The sequence below is a fragment of the Pagrus major genome, chromosome 20 (assembly GCF_040436345.1).
Source record: "Pagrus major chromosome 20, Pma_NU_1.0".
In the NCBI taxonomy this organism is placed as follows: Eukaryota; Metazoa; Chordata; class Actinopteri; order Spariformes; family Sparidae; genus Pagrus; species Pagrus major.
The window spans coordinates 3455001-3467836 of NC_133234.1; the positions used below are offsets into that span (position 1 = coordinate 3455001).

The 12836-nt window shown below is 39.9% G+C and overlaps 1 protein-coding gene across 1 annotated transcript in view; it reads right to left on the bottom strand.

Annotated features, from left to right (window-relative positions):
* Positions 1-12836, bottom strand: part of tmem94 (transmembrane protein 94) — a 37830-nt gene that overhangs the window by 885 nt on the left and 24109 nt on the right. Inside the window, exons 20-32 of the mRNA XM_073489432.1 lie at positions 12357-12489; positions 11488-11603; positions 11059-11158; positions 10587-10695; positions 9940-10129; positions 9758-9835; positions 9545-9630; positions 8665-8746; positions 5882-6045; positions 5580-5674; positions 5371-5464; positions 3607-3777; positions 1-3240 (exon numbers count right to left, since the gene is read on the bottom strand). The exon at positions 1-3240 is cut by the window's left edge and continues 885 nt beyond it. Coding sequence (XP_073345533.1) covers positions 3168-3240; positions 3607-3777; positions 5371-5464; positions 5580-5674; positions 5882-6045; positions 8665-8746; positions 9545-9630; positions 9758-9835; positions 9940-10129; positions 10587-10695; positions 11059-11158; positions 11488-11603; positions 12357-12489 — 1491 coding nt within the window. The 3' untranslated portion in view covers positions 1-3167. The remainder of the gene's footprint in view (positions 3241-3606; positions 3778-5370; positions 5465-5579; positions 5675-5881; positions 6046-8664; positions 8747-9544; positions 9631-9757; positions 9836-9939; positions 10130-10586; positions 10696-11058; positions 11159-11487; positions 11604-12356; positions 12490-12836) is intronic.

The window sequence follows — 12836 nt, forward strand, 5'->3', positions numbered from 1 at the left end:
TTCTATAGTCATTTGGTTATTGTTGGCCTAAAAGCAGGCAAATTTCAATATATTGAGTCTGGAGACAGCCTGTAAAATAAACCTCCATACTGAAAGAGACCATGACGTCAGTGCCCTCAATGATGGCTACAGAGTGGAGTTAAACCCCAGATGCCGCATTTGCCATGTCTTTACATTAAGACTACAAGTGGACAAAAATCAACACTGGATTACAAACAGATCTTTGAATTTAAGGGTCCCCCCAAAAGCCATTTGCAAAGTAGGTTCACTGCATCGATCAGTTTGAATTCATTTGAGTGACTGCAAATCTGTTCAGAATATTGGTGGGTTCTATGGATAAAATCCTCTATCACAATTATTTCTTTCAGAGGAAAGGGTTTCAAAACTGGAGTAAAACTTGTGACTGATTCCCATATAAACAATGACGAAAATAAATTCATGAATTGGGCGGTACAGCTCATACTGTCAGTTAATCCAGCCGAATGACTTTCATTGTTCCATGTTTGTGTGAAGACAATTTTTAGGTGTGGGATAAAAGCACGGTGTTTAGTTCAGCATGTATTACCAGTAAATGTCATCACCCTACTTAAAGTAGCAATATGAAAATCATGTCCATCTACAAAGATGACAGCACCACACAGAAAGCTGGTTTGATTGAAAAAGCCCATCAATGATACAGACGTCTGCTGCTGATGCTGCACATTAACTGTGTAACAACAAATAAATGGGGACACTAGAAGATGATCTCTGGAATATGCTGGTCAGCAGATCAAATATGAAATCTGGGGTAATCGTTACAAATTTGCAGGTGAAATCTACTTAACTTTTCATTCTCTATACTTTCAAACTAAACAGTATCCTGAGCTCCTGTCTGTCGAGGTGTTGAGAGCTTAAACAGGCAGACAGGCTGAGGAGGAAGGCAACTGAATGATTTGAAGCACCTTTCAGAAGACTCTGGTATGTCAGCACACCAGAATAAACATTGTATTATATTCTGAAAATCCATCGCTTAGGGAGGGACTTGCTAAGATCACTGCACATCCAGATGCGTGGGTTCAAAGTAGCATGCTGGCACATTCTTCAGTTGGATAATTGTGTATACAGTGTATATCTAAATGTAAATATGTGTATAAAACGTGACTGATCCAATTCAATCATTAATCTTCATTCCTTATTGTGTTACAGCAGGTCTGACCTCGGCTTAGCTCAGGAATTGAGTAACAACAAAGAACATTTGTTGCAAAATACTATAAAATAATAGAGAACTCTGTCTTGCAGGCGACCACAGTGAAGATTAAAATGTGGCTCAAAGGCTCAACAACAGAACAATTCAGAAAGAAAGCTTGCAGAAGCTTCTTTGTCACATTTTTTCAGAGGTAGTGTTCCACCATATTCTGTAAATGAAGCAATGACCAAAAACCTTGTTACATATGGAGTGTGTCCAATTTGGACACCCCAAAGTGTCCAATATTGAACAAATAAAAAAGCCATTAAAAAGTCAATAATTGTAGGAATGTAATTTCAGATTTTCATCGTAATAATAACAGAGTTTCATGTTTTTTTATTGCACAATGTTTATATTTATATTTCATTTGCATTTTTTCCACCAGAATTTTTAAATATGTATTTATTGATGTCCCTTTTCATGACAGTGGTGTTCTCCCCACTCTCACATCTTTCATGTACCCCTGAAAGCTCAACAACTGCAACTACCAAATCTAGCTAGTTAGCTCTTGTTAGCTAGAGTAACAACAATGCCAAAGTCATTCGGAATCAACCAACAAGCTGCTGCTGCTGCTTTAGATAAACAACAGTACACAGTAGATTTGAAAATGTAATAAGGTTGTTAATGCTACCTACTGACCTGGCTAACTAGCTAGGCTGGCATGTGAGCTTTGATTGTTAGTCTGCATCAAAGTTAAGTGACAGTGTTAGCAGTGGTAACTCTAAAAAAACAACAAATGTTAGCTACTGCTAACCTGTCTATTATGCTGAGCAATAAACAAAGCTCACAGCCTCACCAAGGTAGTTAGCCAAATAGGTGAGTAGGTTTGTGCAGCCTTCTGTGTCTGTGTACGGATTCTAATTACACCAGCAGCTAAAAAGCTCATTCAGAATTGTTTCTGACATTTTTGTTGCTCTCGTTGACAAGAGCTAACTGGCTACATCTGGGAGGTTCTTTTATCACACCAGTATTCTGCAAAGAGCCGCCTCTACTCTGCCTTTGATTGGCCCCAAATCCAAACTAACCAGAATGCAGCAGCGAATTCATGTAGCTTTTGAGCTTTCTAGCTTAAGAGGAAGAGAGGCCTGTGATTGGCTGAAAGTGGAGCTAGCAGAACAAAACAACTGTCAGTGTGGCATTATGGGGGAAAAAAAGTGTAATTTGGAAAAATGCCATTATGAGAGAAAAACAGACTTGGTAGTTTATTTAAATGTTTTTTTTAAAAAAAAAGTTAATTTATATATTTCATATAATTATCAATTTAATAATTATTCACCTGTATTTATTTATCTATTTATTTATTTAATATTGAACACTTGGGACTCCACAGTTACAGACCACCTTATGTTTTCTCTGTGTTTTTCCTTTTAATGAAGACACACTAGTATTATGTTTAATTGAATGAAGGCTGGACTGGTGTAATGATATGACTTCAAAATTAACTTCATAAAAACATCCTTTAAAAGTGAAGCAGCTTTTAGTGGATTGTTTGGGACCTGGAGCATTCCTGAAGATGAAAGCGACCATGCACAAGTCTCTCAAAGATGGAAAACAGAAGTGATAGTGAGGAAGCATAAACCTCTTCAGAAAACATTCCTCATGCCTTTAAAACTAAAACCAGATAATAAATAGTTGCCTATTTTTGGCTCTTTTCTATTCAATGAAAATGAATGCTTTGGAATTTTTCATTTTCCTGCACTTCAGATAACCAATATCAACTGTCTGAAGAAAACAGACCTAGGAGATTAAACATCTGTGTCATAAACCCCCACCGTGATATTTGGTTGATATCTGCTCCACCTGACGGTTGGCGTACTGTCTGGCTGAAGTGTTCAGGGGGGGGGGGTTCTACAGTGTTTGCACCCTGCCTTTCCCTGGTTTCCAGAAATGATTGACTGGTTCCCAGTACTGCCACAACACAGACGTCCTCAGACAGAACACATCAGAATGGAGAGTTCATCCCCAGCTTTGTTTCAAACTGCAGCTTCTGTCTCTTCTGGTAGCGAACTCTCACCCTGAAATGGACAGAAGAGATAAAATCAGAACTTGTAATCAAGACAGAGGATACATTCTGCTACATTTTTCCAGCTTCAAAACACATCCCTGTTCTGCATAAGATGAGAGAAAATCAAAGACTGATCTGATCACTAAATAATCCTCAATAATCCACACTGGTCCCAACTGCTTTTCCAGATAGATTAATCTGTGACGTCAGCTTTTCCCGCTTCTTTCTGCCAATTGTTGCCTAAGAATCTCCCTGGAGTCCAAGTCATTGAGTCAATGGGTTCAACCCATTTGCAATATTCCTCTTTCCATCACTATGCATCAAGCTACAACTGCTTTCTTGGTAGTTTTAGATCCTCCTGTGTCTGTCTTCATACCGTATCTCATGTAGCTTCACCACTTCATTGACCACCACCACCAGCAGCGGGGACAGAGAGACCAGCAGCCATGCTAGCAGGGGTATGTCACCAAGGTTAAAGGTCAGGTGGCTGCCCTGGTGACGCCATAACTGGTAATCCACTGTGGCCTGAACAATCTGGCTGAGCAGACTGGAGGAAAGAGGAGAGTGAGGGGTCAGTAATGTAAGAAGAAATATATACAGACTCAGGCTCAAAATGCTATTTGATTTTAGTGCATGTGGTGCATTTTTAGTAAAATAAACACTGCAACATGTCACCAAACAAGAGCAGCAATAAGAAAGTATTTTACAACTCTCCAAAGTTATCATGGTGACAAAGATTTTATCCTCAGTTTCGAGGCCTGTGACGCAATCAGAAGAATAATGCAGTTCATGTTACAAAGTTATCTAGAGGGAATGTCAACTTGCACATATTTGTTTGGCAAACGCACAGTGTTGACACATGATATCACATTGAGTTGCAGAAAAAGTTGAGCCAGATTCAAGTTTTTGTTGGAGTCGTCTATGTCAGCATCCTCACTGCATCAACACAGCTTACTGCAATGAGGCTGCAAAATTCATAGTTGTGCATTAAGAGCTTTCAGCCAAGAGTAAACCCACCGTGACGTCACCCATTGGTTTGTGGACTTGCATTTTGAAGTCTCAAGTTTGGCATTACAAGCTGTTCCCATCTTGGGTTTTGGAGCCATGAAGTGCCCATATTTGGAGAAGAGAGTGGAGCTGCTGAGCATATGCACAGCTACGCCTTTGTCATGATTGATGGTCGCCGTGGTAGCGAACTGTCAATCACAGGGCAGTCATGAAAATATTTCTATATAATCTATTTTACTCTTAATGGGACCATAATTTATAAAATGAACATCATGCTTTGTTAAAGATGATTTGAAACTAGCAATTGAGACCATGAACTCATTAGAAAACTGTTTACTTAGGTAAAAATCAGGTGAGAAGTTTCTCATAAGCTTACATACAATCAAGACTTCTTTTTGAAACCAGTGGAATCACCCCTTACACCTCTGCATTCTGCATTCTACTTCCATGTCGGTTTCACTTTTCAGAAGTGTCAACTATTTTACACAGTCAATGCTTTTAACACAACTTTTCAAAAAAAAAAAAACAGAGCGCCTGTCGAATTTGGGTCGGGCTTGATTGCTACTCTCTCGAACTCAATTGGGCACCAACAGAAAAATGTGGCCCAAGCCGCACTCTGGTAGCTATGGAGCTTAAGCACAAAGCCTAAAAATATGGTTCAAAGGTTTAAGCGATACCACATGGAGACCAAAAGATGCCAGGAGACCACAACCACTGCACCAGAACACAACAGTGTATAATTCAGTAACAGGACAGGATGAAATAAAGCCATCTTGGATTACTCTAGTTTGAGAGGTATGCTGTAGTCCTCTCTATAACAAAGTGAATGAAAGAATGGAGATACAGTTACAGTGGGGAATTTAATTAAAATATGATACGGTCAGATCACAAACGATACAGTTGTCTAGCGTCTAGTGTTGCGGTGTTGCTATCAACAAATGAAATCTGACATTGTTTAAGTTCCCTAAGTCAACTAAAAGTGTGAAAGTGATGTTTAAGCAAGATATTGACACAGTTAGTAATCTCAATGATGTGTTACATAAGCACCGAAAAACTCTAAATCTTGTCAAGTGTGCAATTGACCAACTGGGTTAACTTCAACAGCAGTTTTCTGAAGGTGATGATCACTTACACCACAGGTACAGTAAGACACCACCAGGTATTGCTGAAGGGACTCTTTCTCCACAGAGGCTGAGAGCGGTGGACATAACTGAGGGAGATCACCACTAAGAAAGAGATCAATGATGAGAAACAGAAGAAAGGGATTTGAATAATGAATAAAAACATGAGTGAGTTTGAGCATTTATGCGTTTATGTGTTTATGTTTGTGTGAACTCCTACCAGTGTGTAAGGCGAGGAATCCTGCCATGACCTTCTGAGTCAGCAGCAGGCTGTTTGACAGCTCATTGAACCACTGAGGAGCTTTGCCTAAGGAGCTGCAGTCACACAGAAAAACAATTCATCAAACAGATGAAGAAAATCTATATTTTTTGCACCATGCATTCTCCATCAGATGTGACTTTCAGTGATCATTGTCCGCATCAACATCCTGCTAAGATGAACCGTGATACCTTGAAATTACTGTCAACAAAGAAGCCTAGAAAAGGGAACAGCTGGTGGCATTATGGCAGTGCTTATCCTACCTGGCTGTGAGAATATGAGGGCAGGAGACATTGGTGTTGTCAGCTAAGGTGAGGTTGCTGCTTCTGAGGCAGACCTCCTGCAGGGTGAACCCAAAGGCCAACAGGTAGGCACACACTGTCAGGCCAAACTTCAACAGGAAACAGCCAAGGAAGTAGTTCTGGGTCTACTCAGAGAAGACAACATGATAACAGAGTCAGACTCATTGAATTATAGCCATTAGATTTGTTTTCTTATTCATTAACCTCCATTTTGTGTTTGTCAGCTGCACTTTACACTGAGTACTGTTATATTACTGTAATTGCAAAGCACCAAAGCAACAGACATTTTTCCCAGCAAACAGAAAGCAGATATTTTGGCTTGTTGAAGCAGGAAAAGGGAGTCCTGCACACCTGTGCTCTTCCTGCTATGACAGGTGAAAATGTCTGCTAGAAAAAAGGCCTCCCACCAAACCTTCCAGAAGTGTCACAAAAATTAGGTCAAGCTAGATTCTTGTGGATAATCATTCTGTAATCACTATAAACACTCAGCAACATTTTTATTTGGTACCCTTGTACAAATGTGATCAAATACAAAAGCTTTGCCAAAAAATCTTAATTGACATAGTTTTAATGTTTTTTGGCAATGTCATAGAGGTGTTAAAGCCCCACTCTGGTGTATTTTGGCATTTTTATGATATTTTATATTTTTCCCTTTCCTGACAATGCTGACAATAATCACTATGTGACTATAGAAGAATCTGGGAGTCATATATCATCCTCCAAGCTTGTCGATGCACTGAGAAGAGGGTTTGAGAAGACACAGGGGCACTGGCAGTGTCTCTAAAAATGTGAGCCACTGGCTCAAGTGTATATGGTGTTAAAAGATTAGTGTGGCTCCATTAAGGAATTGGGCATTGTGTAGTGTGATAACCATTAAACAGGAAGCAACACCAGCTCAAGTGGGGCTTTAATTCCTCTATGTGCATGTTATTAAAGGAACAGTCTTTTACAGGGCAGTAGTGGCCTAAAGGTTACAGAAGTGAACTTGTGACCGAGGGGTCACCAGATCAGAGCAGCGGGGAAAGCAAAGGAGTGGGGAATGTGAAAGGAAGTGCTTGATCCTCCCTCATTGGTGTGCTGGGGCGGCAGCACATCAAAGGCGGACCTTTCCAGGTTGGAAAAGCTGGTCAGGTGGGCCGGCTCGGTGGTTGGCATGAAGCTGGACCCTCTGGTGACAGTGGCAGAGAGGAGAACTCTCAACAAACTGCAGGGCATCCTGGATAATGCCAACCACCCTCTGCACACTGTCATTAGCAGCCAGAGGAGCCGGTTCAGCGACAGGCTGCTCCTTCCAAAGAGCCGGACAAACAGACTAAAAAACTCCTTTGTCCCCCGTGCCATAAAACTGTTCAACTCCTCACTGGGGGGGAGGAGGGCGAACAGATGAATAGATGTAAAGATGTACAGATGTACAGTGAGACAGAGAGAGACTGAAGGACAGTCTTGAAGTATATGTATATATATATATATATATATATATATATATATATATATATATATATATATATATATATATATGTATATATATATATGTATATATATATATATATATGTATATATATATATATATATATATATATATATATATATATATATATATATATATATATATATATATACATACAAGTGTGTGTATATAATATATTTTAACTTTATTCTTACAGTGTTTTTTATACTTATTTATTTATTTATATGTATACTTTATTTATATGTATACTTTTATACTGTGTGTGTAACAGTGCTGTGAGTGACATGGAGCTTCAATTTCCCTGAGGGAACCTCCCAAAAGGATTAATAAAGTCGTCTGAGTCTGACTCATTACCACCACTGAGGTGCCCTTGAGCAAGGCCCTTAATCCAAACTGCCCTAATGGAGCTGGTCAGTGACCGACAGCTCAGACTGTAAAAAAAATAATAAAAAAGTCACCCAAAATGAAAATTCAGTCATTATGGCATGACATTGGGGGTCCATAAAACATTTCTGGAGCTTCACAGCAAAACAGAGTTGCAGCATTCTAAACAATTGAAGTAGCGCAGGACTTATTTTAAAGGGTTAAAAAAACAGCTCGTCCAGCATAATGCAATTCTGCGGATCTCATACTAATTTGAAAAGATGTCATTTACACCGTCAGTGCGGGTTGAAATTGTGCACCAACTTCGGATGGGATGCACAACTCTACCCAGATTCTTCGGGCCTTTCTCCAAGGTGATATGGTCCCAGAAGCTGATCACTGTCGTTTTAGACAATGCTTTGTTTCCACCAGCTGCCTCACAGCACATTTCAGCAGCGTCCCAGATGCTGCTCTGCTAAGACTATGTGCCAGGTCTACTTCTGATGGAAGCGGACCGCAGCCGTGTAAATCTGCACAGAGCAGATCGAGCCAGACAGGAAGTCAGACAGAGGTTTTATTTTCCGGTTGTTTTTCAACTTAAAACAAGTTCCCAGCTACTTCAGTTGTTAAGGAGAATGCTGCAGCGCTGTTTTGCCATGAAGCTCGAGAAATGTGTTGTAGACTACTAAACTACGAGACTTTCCATCTGCATGGGATGAGTAGATAATGACTGAATTTTCATTTCTGGCTGAACTGTTCCTTTAAGGTTGTTGTGACAAGTGGTGGAGGATGGTGGAGTGGTGGATTGCATTATATCCAAGAGGCGTTTCTCAGATTTGCGCAGTAGTATTCCAGTAATTAAAACCAATAGATCAGCAGTAAATGGACAGATTTGACTAATATGTCACCCTACCTTCCTTGGAATTGCATCTAGGTTCTTCCCAGTGGCAACTGTCATCACTGAATTATCAGGTGGCTTTCCCAAAAGTGATACACTGTCAACACAACACAAAGAGACCATTAGAATGACACAGTCACAATACCACATTACCAGTGTTGGGGGTAACAAAAGCAACGTGTAATAATCATAATAATAATAAATAATATTTCAGTAATATATTACTACAGTTATGTCATGTAACGCATTACAATCCACACCAATCGAAGTGAAGCATTTATAGCCGAGCCTATAAGTTCTTTGTTCAGTCTCTGTGTGACTGAAATGAGCTGTATTTCGTAGGCCTAATGATGAAGCAAGGAATCCTCCGAGCGCACTTTAACTTACATTCTTGAATCACATATGTCCATGCATTCCTTGTTCTGGGGACTCAAATAAAAAGGCACAGAAGAAGAGATTTTTGTCTTGTCATGTCATTATTGGCTACATTATAGACGGTATAGGATTATTGTGTTTATATGACTAAGCCTACAATTAACAGTATTTATTCCTATCTCATAATATATCAGACTTTGACCCTTTGTCTGCCTGCTCATCCCTGTGTCCAAGGCCATTTCTGTATTTCAAAAGATCTAGGCTGTTTAATTGTTCTATATAGGTTATTTGGGCATTTTGTTGAAAGTAACTAAAAAGTAGTGTAAAAAAATGTATTACTCTACGCAGACAGTAATATTGTGACGTAGTATATATATTACTTTAAAATGAAGGTAACTAGTAATATGTAATATATTGCATTTTGAAAGTAACTTGCGGAACACTGCACATTACTACTTCGGAGTGTTTTAAAATGTATGAGTGTGTGTGTGCGTGTGTGTGTGCGTGTGTGTGTGTGTACCTTAGCAGTGGGCAGCTGAAGCAGGACAGCCAGAGGATATCAGTGGTGTTCATAGGAGGAGGAAGCTGAGCAAGACAGGCCAAGAACTGCAAACAAACAACAGAGCACTTTGTTATCCATTCAATATCAATGTCTATGTATACATTATAGAAATCCAGCCTAGTGCAGTGTAAACATCCATATGTTGTGAGGCTGTGAGGTCTCTCTTCTCACCTGGATGATGACCAGACTGAGCTGACACTGCAGCAGGAAAAGGAAGCACTTGCGGATGCCGTAGGTCGTGTGTCGTGCCTGGAACAGATTCACCCAAAGAGCAGGCAAAGGCAGATTCATTTAGAAATGTGACATCCACCTCTGACTTACAGAGTGTGTGTGAGTGCCAGTGTGCGTCTAACCTGCTCTATGAGCTTGACCATGCTAACACTCTCTCCTTGGTGGAAGGTGACAGAGCATCCCAGGCTGTTGAGCTGTCCAGAGAGCCTCAGTGGAGACAGACCTTCAGCGTCTCCGTTAAATCCTCCTCCGGTGGCATAGCCAAACGTCTCCCATGAACACTGAGATGGGTACAGAGGGTCCAGAGCAATGCTGCGCAGGAAGGAAGTTGGAAGTCCATAAATTGGCCAATTATGATTATTCTACTCTAATATGGAGAATTTGAAGCAATCTGTTTGATTATTCGGGATGTTGTGATTATCTAAATTCACATTTCAATTTTATTTCCTATTTAAATATTCTTTCTTTCCAAACTAGTTAACTATTGCGTCTTGATTGTAAAGATCGACAGATTGTTGGGTGTATGCCCCTACAACTGTCAGTTACATTTTCAAATTCTTCTTTAAAAAAAATGGGGTATTTTATAACAACAGCTTGACCTTATCCCAGTGGCTTTTTGAGGTTAGGTATAGACAAGTTCAAGTAATTGTCACCAAATATGCAGATTCCAGAGTTAGACATTCATACAGAGTCTTTTCCAAATCGTTCATGTGTTGTTATAAAAATGACAATCAGCAATTAGTGATGGACTATACTAATGCGTTCCTACCTGACATCACTCTGTAGAAACAGGCGGCTGTTGCGGAAATTGGCAGAGCTTCCCAGACAGCATGTAACCTCCCTGTTCTCCTGCATGATCTTCATCATCTCACACATGGCTGTAAAGAAGACATGTCAATATTACTCAAAAGCAAACACTGAGTACATCTACAGTAGTCAGAGATAGTAACTCAGAACATCGTTTCTGTTGTCCATTAAATGGGTCTTATTGGTCGTTAATCATGATTTTTCCTCATTAGAATCTACTTCTCTCCTGAGGATCAGATGGAGATAATGGGGAAAGAAGACACTGCACCGGAGGTAATCAACATTCACAGGAACAATTATCTAGTGAGCAGACTCTAATTTTGTATTGGTGACTCTTGTTTCTGTCCAGAATGTAGGGTTTCATTGCTTCTGAAAAAACAAAAAAGAAGGATTGTGACTCACACACAAGGACTTGACACAAAAGGAAGACTCACTGTCAGGGGTGCAGTCAGTGAAGAGCGGCACCAAAAGAGGCACATTATCAATGTTCTTCAAGTGAGGACGAACCTGGTGGATACCACGAGGTAGCTTGGCCTGAGAGAGAGCACAGACAGAAAAACAGGAAGAGTAAAAAAGACGAAAAAACAAACATGTTTAGACTAAACTGAGCTGATTCAAGATGTAATTATGAGCAGTTCATACAAATAATCATAAGAATAAGATGCATAAGAATGCACAGACGCAGGAACAAAATTTGAGAAATTTTAAACAAAATTTAGCTGCAAGTCAAAAGCAATACAACAGCTGGTACAGAAGCAAAAGACAGAGAGATCAGTCTTTGTTGTATGGGTGAATGTTAAACAGATGACTGATATTTCCTCCATCGTAGGGAAAACTATGTTCTTAATAAAAGGTATTGTTACCCGGTTGCAGTCCTCCAGAAAGCTGGGCACATCGCTGTCTGTGGGGTGGAAACTGGCCAGGTCAGAGTGGGCTTCCTCTTCTGGCAGCAGCGGACCTTCTGCTTCATCTCGAGAATCTGTGGCACATGTGAGGAGTGCTGTCCAACGTTAGAGATACTCTCCATGACTCATACAGTTTAGAACTTGTATTTAGATTCACAATTGTTGAGGCTAGATTTGAGGAACATGTATTTGACATCCATCTGAATTTGAGGAACACAGTTGAATAGGAAGTCTGAACAAACATGGAGGTGACAACCTTTCTTTCCAGAATTTTGTTTCTTTTGGTTTCTTCTTCTGTTCACATCCAATTTCATGACCATGACATGACCACTACATCGGATTTCCAATTTATGTGTCTAGAGGAGCATCTCAAAATGCACCAGAGTTTTACCATACTCTACCCTACAGATGCACATATAACCATGTATTAAATCCAAGATTTAAAAGAGTACTCCACAAGTTTAGTATTGCACTCCTGTAACATCATCAGACTCATGGTAGACAGGTTGAAAGGATTCAAATCCATGCAGCAGAACCACAGATGTTTTCTTATTCCCTATTCTTCTTACTTCTTGCATTGCATTCTTCTTTCTTATCAAAACCTGGCGCCTACACTACCCACAATGCAACTTGACCAGTGACAGTTCGACCTGATATTCAGGTGTGTTATGCTAGAAGCGGCTAATGTAGCCTGGAACCTCTAGCCTCAATCAGAGATGAAAAGCAAGCTACAGAGGTCTGGTAAACTCGCTTCTTTCAAACTCATTGTAAATGGGCATACACAAAATGAATGTTAACTTCAGTTTGTACAAACACAACTTTGGTACCTTGGTTCAGGTCTTCATGCAGGGAGCCCTGACTGGGGCTGGATAGAGCTCCATCACAAGGACTGTCTCCATTTGGAGTCAAAGAGATGTGACAGTTCCAGCCTGTCTCTAAACCCATCTTCTCTGCAAAAACCTGCAGAGACACGACACGACAGTCCCATAAACTAATACTCACACTTTTCGGGTGTGCTGTACATACTACCTGTGACATGTTGTATAGATTTCTCAAACAACATAAACAACAACATTTTTCAACAAATATTTCTTGTACACTTAGCATGATCATCATCAAATTTACAGACACACTGCCAGCCCCACTAACAGGCCACTCTTTTATAATACAGCTCACAACATCTTAAATAAAGTTTAATTTACTGCAATTCATTATCAGCTGGATTTCTTGTCCAGTAACAGAACACTTTATTTTGGCCAAGATAACCAGATACTGTCAAATGTTCATATGAGCTTTTGTGTATGTGT